Here is a 21876-nt window from a genome sequence, read left to right as displayed (position 1 = left end):
AGCAGTGGGCGGTTTTGGCAAGGCTTGATAGTGCTGATGTGTTCCAGCCAGATTTGGTTATGAATAGTTAAGCCAGTTGTATGCCAGATACACTGAACCTGTGACCATTGGACATGAGGGCCATACCAGGAGAATGACCAAAATGGGAACTAGGGCATCAAAGTTGGACGCGAGGCAGTGGTTGAGCAAATCAACCACTGCAGAAGTATCATAGCAAATGGAGGACCAATGGCGAGATAACAGGAATTTTGAAAGTGCACTTATAAGTGACCGGGGGAAGAGTTTTTCCAGGGGTGGAAGTGGGCTTGGAAGGGGATAGATAGTTGTGGGTGGCGATGGATATAAGGAAGTGATTGTAAATGTCCTCATCAATGATTGATACCATGGGAGTAGAGAGGCCACATAGGTTGGCATGGTTCAGGGCGGCCATGAAAATGGGTTGGAGAATTTATAGGAGGGAGAGGTTTAAAAGAGACAGAGGGGAGCTGAGATGGAAATTGAAATCATTGAGGATGAGGAGTCATTCTGTGCAGAGGCTACAAGTTTGGGTAGAATGGCAGAGAGTGCTAAAAGTTTAGGAGTTGCAAATAGTTTGGTGGGATGAGGTATTAGCGGGGGGGGGGGCAGTGCGTTGAAGGGGACAGAGGTGTAGGAGTAATGGGGAAGTCACAATAGATAGAAAAACTATGAATGGATTACTGGGGTGTGGCTGAAGTGGGAGGGTTACTGGGTCTGGAAGTAATGGCAGGTGTGTCATGGTCTTGGAGTATTGGGTGAGGAGTCACCAGTTATGAGGGTAGGGGGGAGGGAGTTTTTTGGATCTTGGAATAGGGGGCAGTGTTAGGGTGTGGGAGTATTGAGGAGGAGGTTGTAGGGTTCTGAAAAACACGGAGAAGTTCTTGAGATGTTGGTACACGAGGGCATACGGCACAACAGCACTAGGGAACGGAGGAGTGGCAGTAGTGCAAGGGCAGAATCTGGCTATAAGTAAGGGGAAGGGGGCCTTGAAAAAATGCAATCCAAGTTCTCCTGGGTGCTTTTGGGACCATAAGCTCTTGGAACACTCTTTTGGTGCCAGTGAGTCTTATTGCCCACAGTTTGAAAAGTGCCCCAACACCCATAGAGTTGTGAAATTTGAAGTCGGTGGGACAGTTCTAAAAGGTTGGGACCAGCAGGAAAGACATTTACAGGAGGGCAGCAGGCAGGTTTATAAAACTGGGGCAGGATGATATATAGGGTTGGGGGGTGGGTGCAGGGATTAATAGCTGTGAAATAAATGAGAAAAGATTGATATGTTATATGAATGAATTTAACTGGGAATAACTAAACATGGGGTCCACGTAGATGGAAAGTGCTTCTTCATGATATGCTTGAGCTAATAGTGGCTCGCAGATGGAGCTGGAAAAACTAGATGACCGTATTAGGATCAGCTAACCAGAGTTAAGCAGAAAAACAGGCTCAACTGAAATTAAGTACACAAATTATGACACTAATTAAGATTGAATGAGAAGCATGACAGAAAGTATAGCATTTACAGCAACTAAATGTTATACTTGCAGGAAACCGGCACAGGCACAATGGGCTGAACGGCCTCCTCCTGTGCTGTACCTACTATGATATTATGAAATGCATGCTCTACAGAAGATTTTTAATATATCACTAGCTGATATCAAGTGTCATTTCTTAGTGAGTCAGAGGTTATATATAGGGATGTTACGTCAAGTCGCCAGTTGTGACTTGTTAGCTTACCTCACTCAGTAAGGCCTCTCACCCATAAGGTTGTGGGTTTAAGCCCCACTCCAGGGCTTGGGCACATAATCTAGGCTGATCCTTCAGTACAATACTAAGGGATGTCCTGTGAATGTGGCATGGAGCTACATAAATGCAAGTTCTTCCTTTTCACCTCTGAAATATTATCCACCTCTGTCCATACTCACCCCCATCACTACTGCAACTGTCATCCATGCCTTTGTCATCTCATTTGTTTTTTGTGGGACTGTGCAAATTGGCCGTCATATTTGTCCACATAACAATAGTGACTGCACTTCAAAAGTAATTCTTTGGCTGCAAAGCGTTTTGAGAATTCCTGAGGCTATGAAAGGAACTGCAAGTTCTTAGTATTATCATGGGCACTGATTTATCAGCACTGTGGGCAGCCCTGGGATCATGGGGCAGAGAGAAGTGCCCCATGTTCTAGCAGTACTTTCAGGGCCCAGAGTTACTGCAGGGAGAGGTTCTGGGAGCATTGGTGCATATGCTGAATCTGGGAGTTTGGAAATATTGGATTGGGAAAGTCTGAGGTCTGGGAGTACTAGGGGCCAACACTCCGATCAGGGAGCAGTGGGATGGTGTCCCAGAGTCTGAGAACATTAGGGTTGATCCTTGGATTTTGGAGGTCACTAAGGAATTTGCAGTAGAGGCAGGTATCCAGACCTAGCACCCTGGAGGAAGTCCTAGTGAGGGAAAGTCGTGGGGTTCAGGATAAACAGGGGTCTGTGAAAATACGACCCATCAGGTGTACCCCCTACAATCCTGCCTATCAATCCCCTTCACCAACTCATCTGTAGCCCCTTTATGCCATGACGTATCCCCCACTGCTTTCAGCTGACTCCTGTCTTTAATTTTCTGCCTTATAGCTCTTAGTGCCATATTAGCATGTTTGCTGATTTAAAACATAAGTTTCCATAAACAAAAATTATCTAATAAAACAAATCAGTTCCTAGTTTATACAATTTCCAAGTTTTTAATATATAAAAAAATCTTTAAGCCCCAAAAATAGTTTATCATAGAAGATAATTTCATAAACTGAATTTGGAGCTAAAATTATTAGCTTGCCTTGATTGACGTGGGCAGTAATCCGAAGGAAATTAATGATTCAAATTCATCTAATGTTACTTGGAGTTTAAGTTACTTGGAAAAACAAATTGAAATCCTCTTCAACATTTCTACTGAGAAAAAGAAATAGATACCTGATAATGTCAATAAAAGAAACCCATGGGTGCTGTTAATTGCAAGCATTATCGAACTTTGAGGTAAAAATGGAGCAGTTCATAATAGAAAAGCAATTATTAATTTTTTTAATGTGAAATTTGCCTCAAATAAAGCTTTGAGAATTCAGTCTCCAGTTTTTTTTTGAAAGATACAAATACACAAATCCTCATAGGATTCCCCAACATCAACTCTCAGAAACCTACTGATGGATCCTGGAAAAATTCTGCTACCTGCACATATTCAGAATGCACAAATGTTGTTTGAAACTCCCTTCAACCATTCCAGGGTAAAATGTCCAGATCAAGCCTTGGCTTTTGAGACTGGCTGAGGCCTTAAAGTAAAAACTTCAATGAATGTATTAAAAAAACACAGAAGACAATTCAGTGGTAGATTTCATCATGTTATTGTGAAATATAATGGGGCAGAAATCGCTTGCGAAATAACAGTGAGCTCAACAGCACTCACCATTGTTAGTGGCGAAATGGAAGAGCAAGTTCACACATGTGCAGTGAAATGCAAAAATCTGGAACTTGCTCCGGATGGTTCGCCAGCGATATGACAGCTTCAAATTAAAGGCATATCGCACACTGCAATCAGGGAAATCATTGAAAAAGTGCCAACTTGCTCATCTGCCCGCTGGAAAGTAACTAATTACCCCACCAAATAGATACGCTTAAAAATAGCAGGTCTAAACTATGTTTCAACAGCGCGCGGTAAATCTTAATGACTGCCAAAGAACTAAAAATTAACTTTTAAAAATGTGGCGTCTCATTACTCCTTGTTTTAATAGTTTTGTCATTAAAAAATGTTTTTTTGAAAATTAAAAAATTAAATTTTTAAAAAACTTTTCCCTTCTGTCTCTTATTTAATTCAATTATTTCTTACCTTTTTTTCCACTGATTTTAATGTGGTACCTTTCACTTCCTGGTTTAATGTACCAAGCCTACAGAGTTCACACAGCTTGTTAAAAATGCTGCGCTCTGATTGGTCGAGGGGAGATATCGCTCCTCTCTCTTCTCCTGGGGCCCTAGTTTTGCTTGAACTGATGCTGGGATGTTCTCCGCTTCCTATTCAAGGAAGTGCCCGAAGAAAAGACCCCGGTAAGTTAGGGGATTAGTACAAATATATGGAGCAGTGAGCAGTGTTGGTTCACCATTCCAAGCAATTTCTACCCCATAATTTTTTAACCTCATTTTGGACATAGAAATTTCAGTTACTGAGAAATAAAATAATGGAAGAATTTTTTTTTAAAAAAAAGTGTTTTGAGTGATTCAATTGATTCACCTTCTCTTTTTAAAAAGAACTTAGGTTCTCCTGATGGGTCATATAGGATTACCTGTTGCATAAGTGCTTGGTAGTTTCTCAGAGTTTTCTAGCTGCTCTTTTTGCTTTTAATTCGTAAATCCCCTTCTGATTTTCTGCCGTTTCACATTAAACCAATCAGCAAAGTTTACCTACTGCTTTCTTTTAGTGGTAGGTTATCCTGACTAGTGAGTCAGGATTGTTTCTTTTCATAACTCCATAGTAATTTTTAAGTAGCAGTTTTCTAGCCAGTCTCCCCATGTTTGAGTTGTATGTTCTCTACCTCTTTAGTAGTGATGTGCTGCTGTTTTACTTTGAGCCAATCAACAAAGTGTCACAGGAGACATCTGACAGTGAAAGTGCCAAAACAAGAGAGTGACAGCAAAAGTGAGACATTACTGGAAGTAAGTGTTACACAACAGGAAGTGCATGCAGATGCAAGACTTTTAATGTATAATAAATAGATTTCCTTGCAAAATAGTTTATTTTTTATTTTCTCCACAAACTTTCTCCCCACCTCTCAAAGATGTAATGCCCCTAATGTTATCCCGACTGAGATCTGCGAATTCAGAACAGACCAATCCAAAATTGTTTTGCTGCAAAGTATCTATTCACTTGCAGTTTGCAAATTTCATCCAAACTTTTGACATGAACTCAGGAAATCAGAAGGCTCAATCATGGAGGCCAGGAAGGTCCCAGGTTCAATTCCCAGTCTGTGGTAAGTTAGATGATCTCTAACTTAGTAGACTGGGTATTGAACCTGGGGCACTATAATTGGCCTCAACACCCTGGATTAGGGGCAGAAAAATTGGCCAGAATTCCCATTTCTGATCACTATCTAGTGACCGTTTGCTGGAAGTGCTGGTATGGAGTAGTTGGAAAAGGCTAAGATCAGGCTTGTCTGGATGTTTCCATAATCAAATAATATGCTGACTCACAATAAAAGGTCATTATCAATCACTTTGGCAAGATACATGAGGGCAACCTTCTTTAGTGGAACTCCACCATAATGTAGATAAGAGGGAGGGAATAAAATTGTCAAAAAATAATTTGACACGGCACGCAGGGGTCAGGGTTTGCAATTCACGCACCTATGTGTCTGGTCCCAGCCAGCACATGAAATTGGTGCTTGGACCTCATTATAATGTGGTAAGCGTGCAGCCAGCAGTACACTGCTAGTCATTAGCTGCATGCCTGTTTGAGAGCTTGACTGATAGCACCTCTTTAAAGGGTTGGTGCACTCTGGCTCCAGACAGGAAGGAACAATTCAGAACAAACAGATGGCCAAAAGTAGCATTGACAGGGCTTCCAGATTCTATGACACCACCTTAGAGGTCCTGGTACAGGCAGTGGACAACAAGATGGAGATCCTCTTCTCCCCAGGGGACAGAAAGCCCACCAGGCCTCACCTGCACGACCAATGGGAAGAGGTGGCAGGGCTATTGAATGCCAGGGGCTTAGCTTCCAGAATATTGCTGCAAACCAAGAAAAAGTTCCAACGACCTGCCCAGAGTTGTTGAGGTACCAATACTGCTATCTTAATTTCTGCTCACACCTCCAGCTACACGACTCAATACTCACCTCTCCTACAATCACAGCACCACACTGCCTTCTCTTCATACTCACACACTCTGCACTTCCTACTCTCACCACTATTCCCACCTTTGCATCCGACACACTGCAGTCAAACTATTCAACCATGACAGGCACATTCTCTAAACATTTCACAGGGATGTCGCTAACAATCTCTTTATTGCAAGAGAAGGTCGCCTACAATCTGAGACAAGAGGCCGCCACTGGAGGAGGCAGAGCACACCTCTGCACTTTTCCCTTCTATAGGAAAACATGCCATCTCAGGAAGGGGCAGAGTCACGGCCGTACTGATGGTCAACGTTGGAGGAGGTGTTGCACAGGGTTTCTTCACACCTTATCCTCTTTTTCCCTTCTTACTTCCATCTCACCCCACACACTGCATGACAAACTGCTGATGCTTTCACTAGCCACTTCTTTCTTTGCTCTCCCTTCATAGCACAAGCTAACCCTTATACCTGTCTTTCATTTTAGTTGCAGAAAACGTGGAAGCCCTTGTGCCACTTTAGGAAGAGGAGGTGAGCATTCATGAAGATGCAGCGCCACTCGATCTGACCCTAGCAAACACCAGCTCAGAGGTGGACACCACACAGACATAAGAGGGTGGGATACACGCAGGATCTTCACATGGTGGATCATTGGGTGCAATTATGCAGGAGTTAGGGCAGGGGAATAGGATGCAACAGGTGCCAGTTCGCTGGAGGGCAAGATCGAATAGTAGCAGCTCTGCTGCAGCGGACTCGGTTGCTGACTTTGAGGGCCGAGGCTACTGTAGAAGGCTGATGGGCATAGACCAGGACATGCTAGGTGCACTAGGCAGCCTGCCAACGAGCTTGTATACAATCACTCAGAGCATGGAGGAGTCCAGCTCCAATTTGTGTCGGGGCTTCATGCAGTGCATGGAGGCCATTCCGTCCAAAGTGGAGTGATCAGCTCCATGAGCACAACAATGGCACCAAACATGATAAAGCCTCTGGTGACAGCTCTGACATCTTACATGGCCGCTGCTGCCATGGAAGATCAGGTGGCTGCCAGCGTCGACAGGGGCTTCCAGAGCGTCACATCACTCCTGCATTCTGGTCTCACACAGCGCCGTAGCAATGGTGAGGTGCAGTCCCAGGAGAGTGGCCTTGGCTCCATGAGAAAGGCACCTGCTGTCCTCTCAGGACAACAGCATGCCTACTCCCCCACCACCCACTCTGCCAGAGGCCTTGTTTGTGCCGCACAACTAGCTGGACCACGTTGAGATACTGCAGTCTGCAGCTGAGCCCTCAGGCACACAGCTGCTTGAGGTTGCTCACGATAACCATTTGACATGTCCTCAATAGCAGCTCAGCAGCCTTCTACCTCCCAAGCTGTAGCCACTGGGGATACACCTCATAGGAGCACCAAGATAGGTAAATGAGCACCAAGGGTGTTTCTTAATTATTCCTGTTAAATATTTGACACAGATGGAATGGAGTTGTTGGATAAATTCTTTCCTGGTATGAATTTGGTGTTGGTGGTTCTATTATTTTGTGAAGTGAGAGCAAAACTCATAAGGCTGGACTGAAGGAAGGCAATAGGACGGTGGTCGTAAGGATGGTGGTCGTAAGGATTGAGGGACTGTTGGTGTATTGGGGATGGTTCGTGAAGCACTTTTAGATGAGATGCTCTCGAAGAGCTCTGGCAGTCAATGCTGCTTATGCTCTTCCTCCTGCTGCACTTTTTGCTGCTCGTGTGGGGGTAAGGCTGGAACTTCATGATGGACAAGTTGTGTAGCATGCGGCAAATGACAGCAAATCTGGATACACGCCCAGGGTGCACTACAAGGCTCCTTCCGAGCAGTCCAGGCAAGCTGAAGCGTTGTTTGAGGATGCTGACTGTCTGCTGAATGATGTTCCTGGTGGCAGATGGCTCTCATTGTAGGCCTGCAATGCGTCAGTGTCTGGATCCTTAACAGGTGTCATAAGCCATGTCTGAAGGGGACAGTCCTTATCCACCAATGGCCTAGTTGGAATAATGACAGCATGGAGGTCTGGCGCATGATGAATGCTGCCAGGAAACCAGAAGACCTATATGATGCACTGCCTGTGGTCGCAAACCAGCTGGACGCTGGAGGAGTGGAATCCCTTTCTATTGACAAAGATGCCAGGCTGGTGATAGGGAGCATGCAAGGCAGTCTACAGCACCTTGGACCCTGGTGAAGCCTGCAATGCGTGCAAAGCCTAGCGCGCTCTCATTCTGGTTTGCTCTGTCCATAGGGAAAGAGATGTAGGTATTCCACCTCGATGACCTCCCTGATACAACGGGTGAACTGCAAACTGGGATGCCACCTGAAAGGAGCCAGTGGCATAAAAGTTAAAGACCACAGTGACCTTGACAGCCACAGGCAGAGCTGTCCATGGGCTGGTGCGAGGCTCGAGTTGTGGCTGCAGCAGATGACATAGCTCAGTGACAGCAGCCCTTGTGAAGCGGAGGTGCCCAAGACATTGCTCCTCTGAGGAGTTCATGTAGAAGTGCTCCCTGAAGACTCGCAGTGGGTATGGCCTCCTGCACAATGCCTGCCTCCTCTCTCTCCTGCGACCTGCTCCTGATCTCTCCTGTCTTCTTTGCTGCTCCCCCTCCTCCTTCAGACCCAAAGGCAGCTCCATCAGACCACGTGAATGCAGTGCAACAGTTTGGAAGGCAGCCAAAAACAGCCCAGCATCAGCAAAATCTTGTCAGCAGTCAGAATTAAGTTTTGAGTCAGAAAACAGGCCAACAAAATGCATAGAAGTTGACCAGGAATTAACTTGCAAGTAGTGGATGAGCCCTTTAAAATAGCACTCCAACAAGCATAGGACCCTAATTTAAATATTTTATTCATCGTTTTAAATAGTTCTGGCATGTGCCCTGGACACATGTATGGAGCAGCCTGATCCAATATGGCAGGCGGCACACTTCCAAGCATGTAATGAGTGGGTATGTCCCACTTGGATGCTTAGACACACTGTTTGTGCCTGAAAAACAGGTGCCATGCCATCAAATTTCTAGGCCATGGAGTTATTTTTCAGCAATTGGGAAGGTACTAGACCTTGGGCAACAGTGACTCTAAAAACATCAGGCCAGCAATAGCAAAATGATTTTGCTGTCCTGAACGAGGAGGAAATTAGTGCTTCAACCCCTCATCCCACTGGATGTAAAACCTGTGCCTCCTACACAATACACTTTGGATCCCTTGCCATTCTTAGTGCAGTACACCCTTTAGTGGCAAGAGCACTGACTTCCCGAGTATCAGTTGGCTTCTGGTACCTTGCCCAATTGATAATATTTCATAACTGAGGTTTGGCAGTGTTGACTTGCCTGATATTGGCACACAAAATTTGTTATTTGCTCTTGGGTGTGGGCGAAGCTGGTATGGCAATATTTATTACCCAAATTGAGTTATTACCCCAAGTCAAACAGATATTGTGGGACTGGAGTCACATGGAAGCCAGACCAGGTAGAAGTGGTAGGTTCCCTTCCCTGAAAGACAATAGTGAGCTAACTTTGTACAACAATCCAGAAGCTTTTATGGTTATTTTTCTGGTGCTAGCCCACAAATCCTTATCCCTGGACAATTATAGCATCTTTATCAGCTAAGATCAGCTAAGTATGCACGGATCAAAGGTTAGCCCTGGGACCACTATGGTCATTTTGCACTACATAAACTTGCTGAGCCATCAGGGAAGTAAGCAATTTCTTTTAAGATTTCAAAAAGTGAACTAGAAACAGAGTATGGGCCCTGAAACTTAGGGGACTCTACTGATCATCTGCTGTTTACGCCATTTTCCTAGGCGCTGCACCAGTGACTCGCTGCAGTTACGGGTGGGAAACCAGTAGAAGTCCCATGGAATTTCAAGACAGTGTTTTGAAAAAAACAGCCACCATTTTCCTGGTTCACTCAGATATTTCTGCAAACAATGTGAGCAGCATGTGGATCATACATACCATATTCTTTCATTTCAAAATGGAATACATTTTCTGTGCTTCCATCTTCAAGTAATTTCTGAAGCTGTGATTCTACCTTTTGCCTATTAAAATAAAAATTACTAAAAAGTATAGCTTTGGTTGTATTACTTGTAATACTACTAATTAATTTTATCATGCATCTCATTATGATACCATACTCATTTGCAGTACATGCAGTACCAGCAAAGGTTGCTGAAAAGCAAGCAGGAACAGGATCCTATTTGATGTGACCCTCCTTAACCTAGGAGTGATGAGGACAATCATAGCATGCTTTTTTTTTAAATGCTACATTTACAATGGTTTTGAAACATGTTTTGAGATTTTTTTTTTGTCTTACTTCCGTCCTGAATAATAGCTATAATTTGTATGCTGATCAACGAACCAGTCATACATGCAAAGGGTTGAGAAGGGACAAAGTGAAGTTTCTCCTTCCCTTAATTGTTTGCTATTTTATAATGATGCACAATATCAAAAAGCAAGTCTAAAACAATAACAAAACGTAGAGAAGTCCCCAAGCTATTAACAAAAGAGGGGAAGGGAACAGCATAAAAGGAGTTTGGGGTAGAACTAGCAAGGTGACCGCAGATATAATCAAAAACATAGGTTTTGAGGATGAGAAGAGATTTAGCACAGCAGAGGGGTTTGACAAGAGTTTCAGGTGCTTGAACGCTCTGCCAGAGTTGGTGGAATAAAGAGGGGGGTGAAAGATTTGGAAGACCAAAGTGAAAAAAAGTGATGGTTGCAAGCTGGGATGTAAGAGCAAAACCATGGATAGATTTGTAAAAGAGGTGAAGATTTTTTAAACCAATTCACTGGGGAATAAGGAGTCAATAGAAGTCAATGTCAAGAAAGGCGACACGTGAGCAGAACTTAATATGGGATAGGATACAGCAAGCAAAGTTCTGAAAAATTTGAAGTGCATATTGAGCTCAGTGAGGAGATGCCAAGCCTGAATTTGGAATGGCTTCAGCAGCAATACAGGTGAGGTAGGGACAGAGGTAGGTGATATTTTAGAGGTGGAAATAAAAGAATGTGCATTTCTATAGCCTCACCACACTATTGGGTCATCTCTAAGTTTTTTTTAAAAGCCAATTCATTACTTTTTGACGTCACTATTATATAGGCAATGGGGTAGCTAATTTGCATATAGCAAGGTATCACAAACGACAAATGAATGAATGGCTACATAATCTGTATTTGATGCTATTTGCGGAGGGAAAAATATTGCCTAGGACACAGAGAACTCAGTCTTTGACTAGTGGCATGGGATTTTATGTCCACCTAATGGGCAGGCAAGGCCCTAGTTTTAATATCTCATCTGAAAGACAGCATCTCCAAAACAATGCAGCATCTCTTGGTACAACACTGAAGTGTCAGCCTAGACTATGTGCTCAAGGCCTGGGTTTGAACTCTAAACCTTCTGACATAATGGTGAGAATGCTACCAGGTGAGCCAAGCTAAAACTATGCCAAATAGGTTGTCATGGGGTTTGAATCTCAGCTCAGGGTCAAAGAGGACACCAAGGTTGTGCACCATGAAGTACATTCTAAATGAGCAGTCAGGAATGGTGATTGTATTGGGAGCTATGGGACAACATATCTGCGAGTTGCTGATCAAGAGGCCCTTATTTTTGCTAATGTTAAGTCAAAGAAAGTTCTTGATCTACCACGACACTGTCAGTTAGCTAGTCAGTCAACACAGCAAGAGTCGTGGAGTGAAGGTTGGATTTGAAGAGGCAAAGCTGAATGTGGTCAGAATACATACGAATACTGATCCCATATTTATTGTAATGTTGCCAAGAGGCAGCATATAGATGAGGAATGGGAGTGGGCCAAAGACAGAGCCTTGAAGCATACGAGGGGTGACTGTACAGGCCGGGGAAGAGAAGTTGTTGCAGGACAAGCACTGGCTATATTTCAACAGATGGAAGTGGAACTATGATAGCATAATACCATGCAGGAGAAGTGGTAGTGGAGGAGGATAGAATGATCAACTGTATCAAAAGCCACAGAGGTCGAAGAGGGCATGGAGGGACAACATACTGTGGTCACAGACATAGGATATTGTTGGGAACTGTGATTGAAGTGGTTTCAGAGGTGTGGCCAGACAGAAACCAGAATGAAGAGATTCAGACGGGGAGTGATGGGAATAGAAGGGCACAGAGCTGAGTAGTTATGATGCATCTGAGAATCTCATGAGAGGAAGGGGAGATTAGAGATGGGATGGTAATTGGAGAGACAGAGGAATCGACATCAAGCTTTTCAAGGAGAGGATCGTGGACAGTAGTTTTGAAGGGGAAAGAAACAATGCCTATTGAAGGGAGCAGTTGGTGTTGATGAGCATTAAGTTGAGAAGAGGTAACTGAATGATCAAGAGCTGAGTTTAGAGTGGGTCAAGGAAGCAGGTGGTGTATATTGTTCGAGAGGAGTGTGGCTTGCAGCTGTTGTTATATTGGAAATGTGCCTAGCTGTTATGAGCAATCTCTATAAAAAGAGTTGCAATAAGGTGACAGGATCTTTTGTTCTGTACTGTAAGGATTTATTTTGGTGTTTGATTTGATTTGATTTTAAAATCGATTGACAGCCCTAACTTCAAAAGAAGTAACAGTTTAAAAGAACTCTGATCTGGCTACTGGAGAGTATCATCTGAGTCCACTTGAGAAAGCTATGTGGGGAAAAGTTTAATTAACTATAGAACATCTGGAGGAAAACAGTAAGTTTCTGGATTTGCAGTTTTTTGCCCAATCACTGCAAACAACAGATTTAAGAAAAGGGTGAACTCACCCATCATGAACATTAATTATCTCAATATTATTGGACTCCAATTATTGCTTAATTTTATTCTTCATTGTGCTTTTTTAAAATTTGTAAATCAATACAGCAATTATTTTAGCCTGCACGATTCTAGGAGTGCAGTTAATATTTCACCATTTAGGGGACAGTAAAGGTGTAGAGCCTATGTAAAGTCCAGTATGCAATTTTGCACAACTGAGTTAATTGTTAGGCTCCAGCTCCATACCTCTGCAAGAGTAGATTATACATATGTGGACTTCCCATCCGTGGGCACTGTACCACTGCTGAATAAGAAAGTGTCACTTTAAAAGCCCAAATCAGATCATTGGGTTATGTTGTTATTTCACATTATTTGAAGAATCACCAATAATTAAAAATATTCGAATTTTTGGGGAGCACCTTTGTGATTTATACAGCTCATTTCATTTTTGAACAGTTGTATAGCTTCGATGTAAATTTAGTTCTATTTGAGCTTTCAGTATTCAAGGCAATGGGGGATAATCCAAGCACTTTCGAAAATAAAACCCAACATCATAATATCATGATAGTTTACTAATGGAAATAGAGGATTACTAAAACATGCTTGAGACCACTGTTCCCTCTAAGCTGTGCGTGTGCACGGCCGCGCAGTTAAACATTCCATACGTGCACCAAACCAGTGCTCTCAGCCCCTCTCACCTAATGACCAGTCCACTTTCTCTCACTGACCAGTGCCCCGACCCCAGGCCCTTTTCCAGCTCCGCCTCTCCGGTCCCCAGTACTCCAGCCCCAGGCAGGCTGCTCCGCCTCTCATGCTCGGGAGTGTCCGAGTGTCGGGAGGTCCAAGTGTCCGATCCCGCTGCGCCGGCCCCAGCCGCCACATTGTTTACCACGTTGCTAAGAAATGCAGTCAGTGAGTAGCTGATTGGCTGCGCAGAAAGCTGACCAGGAAGTAAAATGAAACCGATGCATTGTCGGCACCCCCACCCAATCACAGACCCGGCACCCCACCCACCCAATCGCCGACCCGGCGCCCCCCCGCCCGTCCCCCGCCCGGCGCCCCCCCGCCCGGCGCCCGCCCGGCGCACCCCCGCCCGGCGCCCGCCCGGCGCACCCCCGCCCGGCGCCCGCCCGGCGCACCCCCGCCCGGCGCACCCCCGCCCGGCGCACCCCCGCCCGTCGCCCGCCCGGCGCACCCCCGCCCGTCGCACGCCCGCCCGGCGCACCCCCGCCCGTCGCACCCCCGCCCGTCGCCCGCCCGGCGCACCCCCGCCCGTCGCCCGCCCGGCGCACCCCCGCCCGTCGCCCGCCCGGCGCACCCCCGCCCGTCGCCCGCCCGGCGCACCCCCGCCCGTCGCCCGCCCGGCGCACCCCCGCCCGTCGCCCGCCCGGCGCACCCCCGCCCGTCGCCCGCCCGGCGCACCCCCGCCAGTCGCCCGCCCGGCACCCCCCGCCAATCGCCCGCCCGGCACCCCCCGCCAATCGCCCGCCCGGCACCCCCCGCCAATCGCCCGCCCGGCACCCCCCACCTGGCACCCCCCACCTGGCCCGCCCGGCACCCCCCACCTGGCCCGCCCGATCAATCAATCAGATGAGGGGTCCATACATAGAGGCAGCCAAAATTAACGAGACCTGCAAGATGTACAATTGGAATGCAATAATGTTAAACTCTGCTGAGGAGTTAATTTGGCCGGGGGTGGGGGGGGGTGCTGGGTGGGTGGGAGGCGCATCAGGAGCTTTCATTAAACTGTTCCCTATGCCCAAATCCACACTGACTGACTGGACAGTTATTTTGTATTTCTCTGACTCAATTTAAAAATTCTGATTGCACACCATTTATTTCTGTTTGAATCAGAGTAATTCAGCTCATTCAACAAGAAGTTGATAAAAATTATCTGATGGGAATGATTCCTAATAAAATATAACGAGACTGGTCTGCTCAATCCTAGTGCAACTTAAGAAACCCATTTCATAAACTATATAAATGTAATCAATATAACATTAAATTGTTACAATTATCCATTATTTTGTACATTTGTTCTGTTTGTTATTTACCCTGAATAATGTTTTCTAAAAAGATGTTCTAATTTAAAGTTTTAATTTTTTTTTAAAAAAACGGTGGCGCACACAGCCTTTATAACAGTGCACAAACCCAAATTCATTCCAAACATGACCGAAAAATATTAGAGGGAACCTTGCTTGAGACTCAATAAAAAATTAATGTTAAAGGAACATTACAGATGTTAATTCTTACCTAGTTTCCACCAGCCTCAGCTGCCCCTGCCACCATACCTGTTGATGCTGCTTAATCAGTGTATGCTCTTTGTTAACTTTTGCTGCTTGCAAGATTTTCTGAATCTACATGAAAAATATGAAAACAGTGAAGATCTCCCAAGGGGTCAATGAGTAAAAGTCACTGGGTAGTGTGGTACTGAGTCATGCAAATCAGGAATCACCGGTCAGTACTAAGTTATCTGACAAATGTAAGGAGTCGCACAACACCAGGTTATAGTCCAACAGCTTTATTTGAAATCACAAGCTTTTGTAGCTTTGCTCCCTTCGTCAGGTCAGCTCCGAAAGCTTGTGATTTCAAATAAAGCTGTTGGACTATAACCTGGTGTTGTGCGACTCCTCACATTTGTCCACCCCAGTCCATCACTGGCATCTCCACATCAAAGTTATCTGACCTCAGACTTAGTGTAAGAACACTACAATAGGCTGGGGGGAGGGGAGAAAAAAGAAAGTCAACCAGGCTGACCACAAACTGGTGGTCCTTTCATCTGTGTGGGGGCATCAGGTGAGGACAGGATCATGCTTGGCTATGATCCTCCCCAGCATTGCTGCTTGTCAATCTTTAATGGCAAAGCATGCCGATGTTTAGAATGGCCTCTAAATTAAGGTACTTGAGGGCTGTTAGTACATGCGGAACTACATCCCATCATGATACAGTGCCTTTGGGAGAGAGGAGAAAATTAAAATAATGAATCATCTGTAACCTCCTCCAGCCCGACAACCCTCCGAGAACTCTGCGTTCCTCCAATTCTGGCCTCTTGTGCATCCCCGATTTCCTTTGCCCCACCATTGGCCGTGCGATAGATAGATAGGACAAGTGGGTCAGAGATATCTAATATCTCATGTGGGACATTTTACTACATTAAAAAGGAATTCTATATAGTTGCTGTAAAACACATTTTGAATTCAGCATTTACAAAACTATTTGTAAGTTGGAGAGGGTTACAGTTGGAGATAGAGCAGACATAACATTTATCTAGATCTGGCAATGTAAATGGAGACACCGCTGGGATTTTAGAAGGTGCCATCTGAAGGTAAACATATTCTTCCCTTCACCTGTTATGTCTACCGTCCACTACCATCTCTGGCAAAGAGGACAGGCTGGTGATCTGCTCTCTGGCTTCCTCCAATGGCACTCTGAGCCCAACGGAGCAGTAGGAGAGTAGTACAAGGTAACTCTCTGCCATTCTTCCTTAACTTTCTTTGGGATAGTGTCTAGCCTTTACTCAGCCCTCCCTTGCAGAAACAACACAGGTAAGATCTGGAATTCAGAGAGATAGGGGACATCAAATTTGCTTCCCGCCACCCCATGGTAGAGTGCAATGGTGTCCCTATACATTAGGCCCTCATTACTGTAAATCTATATTCATCCTTGCTATTATAAAACAGAATAAATGCAAAACATAATATTTTTATCCAATATATAGTTTAACACTTTTAAAAATATAATTCTCAGACATTTTGAAGTGTCAATAAATCTTACTTACCAGAGTCAAAGGCCACATAAAACATTGATTTTTTTGGCATTGAATGGGGAATTGGTATGGGTCATTGCATTGTATATACACACACAATATATTGTTAAAAGTAAACCATGTGTGGAAGGTTCTATTAATCCCTGAAAATAGCTACTCAGCATTGTGTGTGACAGTATGCAAAACACCAACAGACTAGCTTTACAAAACTGAATGATGCAGATACTGTAAGTTAACCATTTGCAATTTTGCCTTTAAACAACCAAAGAATCAAATTTGCCATATGGGAGGTTAGGGAAGTGATCCACTACCATAGCTCTGCAAATATTAATTTTGAACCAGTGACTAGACGGTGCATAAGTACACTATGGTCTGGTAAAGCTGCAAGAAAAATAGGGTGGTAATAGTAGGGGACTTTAACTTTCCCAACATTGACTGGGACAGCCATAGCATTAGGGGCTTGGATGGAGAAAAATTTGTTGAGTGTATTCAGGAGGAATTTCTCATTCAGTATGTGGATGGCCCGACTAGAGGGGGCAAAACTTGACCTCCTCTTGGGAAATAAGGGCAGGTGACAGAAGTGTTAGTGAGGGATCACTTTGGGACCAGTGATCATAATTCCATTAGTTTTAAGATAGCTATGGAGAAGGATAGGTCTGGCCCAAAAGTTAAAATTCTAAATTGGGGAAAGGCCAATTTTGATGGTATTAGACAGGAACTTTCAGAAGTTGATTGGGAGAGTCTGTTGGCAGGCAAAGGGACGTCTGGTAAGTGGGAGGCTTTCAAAAGTGTGTTAACCAGGGTTCAGGGTAAGCACATTCCTTATAAAGTGAAGGGCAAGGCTGGTAGAAGTAGGGAACCTTGGATGACTCGGGAGATTGAGGCCCTAGTCAAAAAGAAGAAGGAGGCATATGACATGCATAGACAGCTGGGATCAAGTGGATCCCTTGAAGAGTATAGAGATTGCCGGAGTAGAGTTAAGAGAGAAATCAGGAGGGCAAAAAGGGGACATGAGATTGCTTTGGCAGATAAGGCAAAGGAGAATCCAAAGAGCTTCTACAAATACATAAAGGGCAAAAGAGTAACTAGGGAGAGTAGGGCCTCTTAAGGATCAACAAGGTCATCTATGTGCAGAACCACAAGAGATGGGTGAGATCCTGAATGAATATTTCACATCGGTATTTACGGTTGAGAAAGGCATGGATGTTAGGGAACTTGGGGAAATAAATAGTGATGTCTTGAGGAGTGTACATATTACAGAGAGGGAGGTGCTGGACGTCTTAACGCGCATCAAGGTAGATAAATCTCCGGGACCTGATGAAATGTATCCCAGGACGTTATGGGAGGTTAGGGAGGAAATTGCGGGTCCCTTAGCAAAGATTTTTGAATCATCCACCGCTACAGGTGAGGTGCCTGAAGATTGGAGGGTAGCAAATGTTGTGCCTTTGTTTAAGAAGGGCGGCAGGGAAAAGCCTGGGAACTACAGACCGGTGAGCCTGACATCTGTAGTGGGTAAGTTGTTAGAGGGTATTCTGAGGGACAGGATCTACAGGCATTTGGAGAGGCAGGGACTGATTAGGAACAGTCAGCATGGTTTTGTGAGAGGAAAATCATGTCTCACGAATTTGATTGAGTTTTTTGAAGGGGTAACCAAGAAGATAGATGAGGGCTGTGCAGTAGACGTGGTCTACATGGACTTTAGCAAAGCGTTTGACAAGGTACCGCATGGCAGGTTGTTACATAAGGTTAAATCTCACGGGATCCAAGGTGAGGCAGCCAATTGGATACAAAATTGGCTTGACGACAGAAGACAGAGGGTGGTTGTAGAGGGTTGTTTTTCAAACTGGAGGCCTGTGACCAGCGGTGTGCCTCAGGGATCGGTGCTGGGTCCGCTGTTGTTTGTTATTTATATTAATGATTTGGATGAGAATTTAAGAGGCATGGTTAGTAAGTTTGCAGATGACACCAAGATTGGTGGCATTGTGGACAGTGAAGAAGGTTATCTAGGATTGCAACGGGATCTTGATAAATTGGGCCAGTGGGCCGATGAATGGCAGATGGAGTTTAATTTAGATAAATGTGAGGTGATGCATTTTGGTAGATCGAATCGGGCCAGGACCTACTCCGTTAATGGTAGGGCGTTGGGGAGAGTGATAGAACAAAGTGATCTGGGAGTACAGGTTCATAGCTCCTTGAAAGTGGAGTCACAGGTGGATAGGGTGGTGAAGAAGGCATTCGGCATGCTTGGTTTCATTGGTCAGAACATTGAATGCAGGAGTTGGGATGTTTTGTTGAAGTTGTACAGGACATTAGTAAGGCCACACTTGGAATACTGTGTACAGTTCTGGTCACCCTATTATAGAAAGGATATTATTAAACTAGAAAGAGTGCAGAAAAGATTTACTAGGATGCTACTGGGACTTGATGGTTTGACTTATAGGGAGAGGTTAGATAGACTGGGACTTTTTTTCCCTGGAGAGTAGGAGGTTAAGGGGTGATCTTATAGAAGTCTATAAAATAATGAGAGGCATAGATAAGGTAGATAGTCAAAATCTTTTCCCAAAGGTAGGGGAGTCTATAACGAGGGGACATAGATTTAAGGTGAGAGGGGAGAGATACAAAAAGGTCCAGAGGGGCAATTTTTTCACTCAAAGGGTGGTGAGTGTCTGGAACGAGCTGCCAGAGGCAGTAGTAGAGGCGGGTACAATTTTGTCTTTTAAAAAGCATTTGGACAGTTGCATGGGTAAGATGGGTATGGAGGGATATGGGCCAAGTGCAGGCAATTGGGACTAGCTTAGTGGTATAAACTGGGCGACATGGACATGTTGGGCCGAAGGGCCTGTTTCCATGTTGTAAACTTCTATGACTTGCAGTTGGATTTTCCCTCAGTCCCTCTGGGGAAGCATCTGTTGGGCAGCTCCTCTTGACATATAGGCTTAGACAGAGAACTGGAAGGACAAACCAGCATCCAACCACACTAAGATGAAATGTATTTTTTAAACTAGTGCCTTTGAATATTGTAAACAATTTTACAACACCAAGTTATAGTCCAGCAATTTTATTTTAAATTCACAAGCTTTCGGAGGCTTCCTCCTTCGTCAGGTGAACGATGTGAAGGAGGAAGCCTGACGAAGGAGGAAGCCTCCGAAAGCTTGTGAATTTAAAATAAAATTGCTGGACTATAACTTGGTGTTGTAAAATTGTTTACAATTGTCAACCCCAGTCCATCACCGGCATCTCCACATTTTGAATATTGTGGCACAGCTATAAGATAGTTCTTCTAAACTTGCTATTTTAGACAAGGTGCGTTACATTAATATAACAGGTTATTGAATTAGCCCATAGCACATCAAAAATGCATTATTTTGTATGCTTGTGTCTGAAGGTTGGTACTGCAGACAAGACAATTCATCCAACATTTCATTCTGATGCTCGACTCCAAAACAATCACATCAAAAGTTGACCCGCTCGCATCAATTCTGTCAGATTTTAGATTACTTTCAATGTTGAGCTGGCATCCAAATGGATGATGGGATTAGGGAGAAAGAGGATAATAGCTATGTAGAAGTATTTTATACATTAAAAACTTCAAAAAAAAATACTGAACAGTTAGTATGGGGCAAATTCATTAGAAAGATAGTAGAAATAACTTAAAATAAATAGGAGAGCTGCATGAAGCTAGTGGAGTGAGATAGTGTAGAATATATAGGAATTTGGTCAAAACTGGAGTGGCAGCCACTATTGCGCAAAAATTGCATTATGTCAGAGTTTTTGGAAAGTAGCAGTATTCAGGCCAACCTAAGGTCCAAGAAGTGTCGCCAGGACCACTTTCGAGTTCAAAGTTAGAGATTGAAAAAGAGCTGGAGACATTCTGTTCAATATGGGAGGGGGGGGCGGCAGAGCTTTGAAGCACCCTTTGCAGGAGGCGACCAAACCACATCTAGACAAGAATAATAAGGCAGAAGAAGGGGAATGGTTGTTGATCTGTCAGAAAGGAAGAAGGACTTGAGTAAGGGCAGGCTTTGAGGGAATCAGGAAGAACTGAAATACTGATAATACAATGGCTGGCAATTGGAGCACAGCATGCAAGTGACCAGATTATTGGGTGCTCAGGCCTGAACGTCCAACAATATGAATCACCTGCAATTGATTTTGCATAGCATGCTTTCATGTGGCCAGGAAGCACATATCACTGAGGGCCATACATCTAGCATGCACTAAGTTCATTAAGCCCCTGGAAGGTATGGAAATTAAGTAATGGCCCCATAATGCATCTAGTGCGCTTGAATAACACCCTCGTTGCTCAGTATCTGTATAAAACAGGAGGCCCATCCAACCATATTCGGTCCTTGTCTTAAAAGGAAGTTAGACTGGTAGTTGTTATAAGTTGCTACAGATTGACCGAGATTTGACTGTTTACATGCTATTTTTGTTTTCAGCATTTGCTAAAGCTGCATCCTATTTTTATCTGTATACATTTGCCAACAGAACTCTAATTGCCTAAAACCTCGATAGCACTGATGATTATCCTACTCAGCATATCACTGAATCTGCAGATTCTGAAGGAGGAAGATAGGAACCAGAGGTGCCATGCAAGGCAGGTGCATTTACACTGCAAGTGCACAAGACAAAGCCACCCTCATCTTACTACCCATATTTACAGGGCAAGCCAACTGTACCTCGACATGTCCAAGGAAATGGAGATTACAATTCACAAGGACAGTCATACCAGAATTGTGCAATCTCCTTAAGCCAGCGCTTGAAACCATTTTGATGACTGATGGCTCGATCAAAGGCTGGTCGAGAATTTTTTGCCATTAGTTCTTTCTAATCAAGTGCTAGAGATACCTGTCAAATCTCGCAACTGGCAGTGAACAGCTGCATCGTGCAGGTGGCAAATATTACTATTTGCCCAGGCCAGGAATTTCATTTATTTCTCTATGAAGAACAACCAAAAACTCTTCGTCTGGCTGGATTTTTCAAATTATTAATGCTATGCTTGTGGCTGCACTGGCCCTTACTCATAATGCTACTGCCTTCATGATCAGAAAGAGATTTCAGTCTATGGACATGCAGTTAGTCTGTCACCACAGATAATCATACATGTTTATGCCCACTACCCTGGCAGCTGTCATAATTTCTTTATTTTACAGCAATCAATGACGACATTATTTGATGGGCTAGAAGACCAGATGTATGGCTGATTGGGAACTGGAACAGTGGCTCATGACCTTTGAGCCAAGGAATGGCAAGACCCTAGTTGTATATTTAACCTATCAACAGATACTATTTTAGCTGTAATGATGCCACGAATGTAGCTGCATATTCAAAATACATAACACTGACAGCTTCAATCTACTTCAAAAATATAGTCTTCTGATGTTCATGCATTCTCTTATTTCATCTGCTTTGATAACAAGAGGTAGTGCCAGTCAAATGATGTCCCTGTGGGTTGGCTTAGCTAAGAGACCAGTAACACGTAG

The 21876-nt window shown here is 44.2% G+C and overlaps 1 protein-coding gene across 2 annotated transcripts in view; it reads right to left on the bottom strand.

The window, feature by feature from the left end:
* LOC137323664 (coiled-coil domain-containing protein 148-like) overlaps positions 1-21876 on the bottom strand; it is a 105467-nt gene that overhangs the window by 74946 nt on the left and 8645 nt on the right. For both annotated transcript variants that reach the window (XM_067987425.1, XM_067987426.1), the window contains exons 4-5: positions 14881-14984; positions 9835-9917 (exon numbers count right to left, since the gene is read on the bottom strand). In XM_067987425.1, the coding sequence (XP_067843526.1) occupies positions 9835-9917; positions 14881-14984 (187 nt within the window). The remainder of the gene's footprint in view (positions 1-9834; positions 9918-14880; positions 14985-21876) is intronic.

Source organism: Heptranchias perlo, chromosome 7 (assembly GCF_035084215.1).
Source record: "Heptranchias perlo isolate sHepPer1 chromosome 7, sHepPer1.hap1, whole genome shotgun sequence".
NCBI classification, from domain to species: Eukaryota; Metazoa; Chordata; class Chondrichthyes; order Hexanchiformes; family Hexanchidae; genus Heptranchias; species Heptranchias perlo.
The sequence above is the reverse complement of the archived record's forward strand: the minus strand, read 5'-3'. Positions and strand labels throughout refer to the sequence as shown.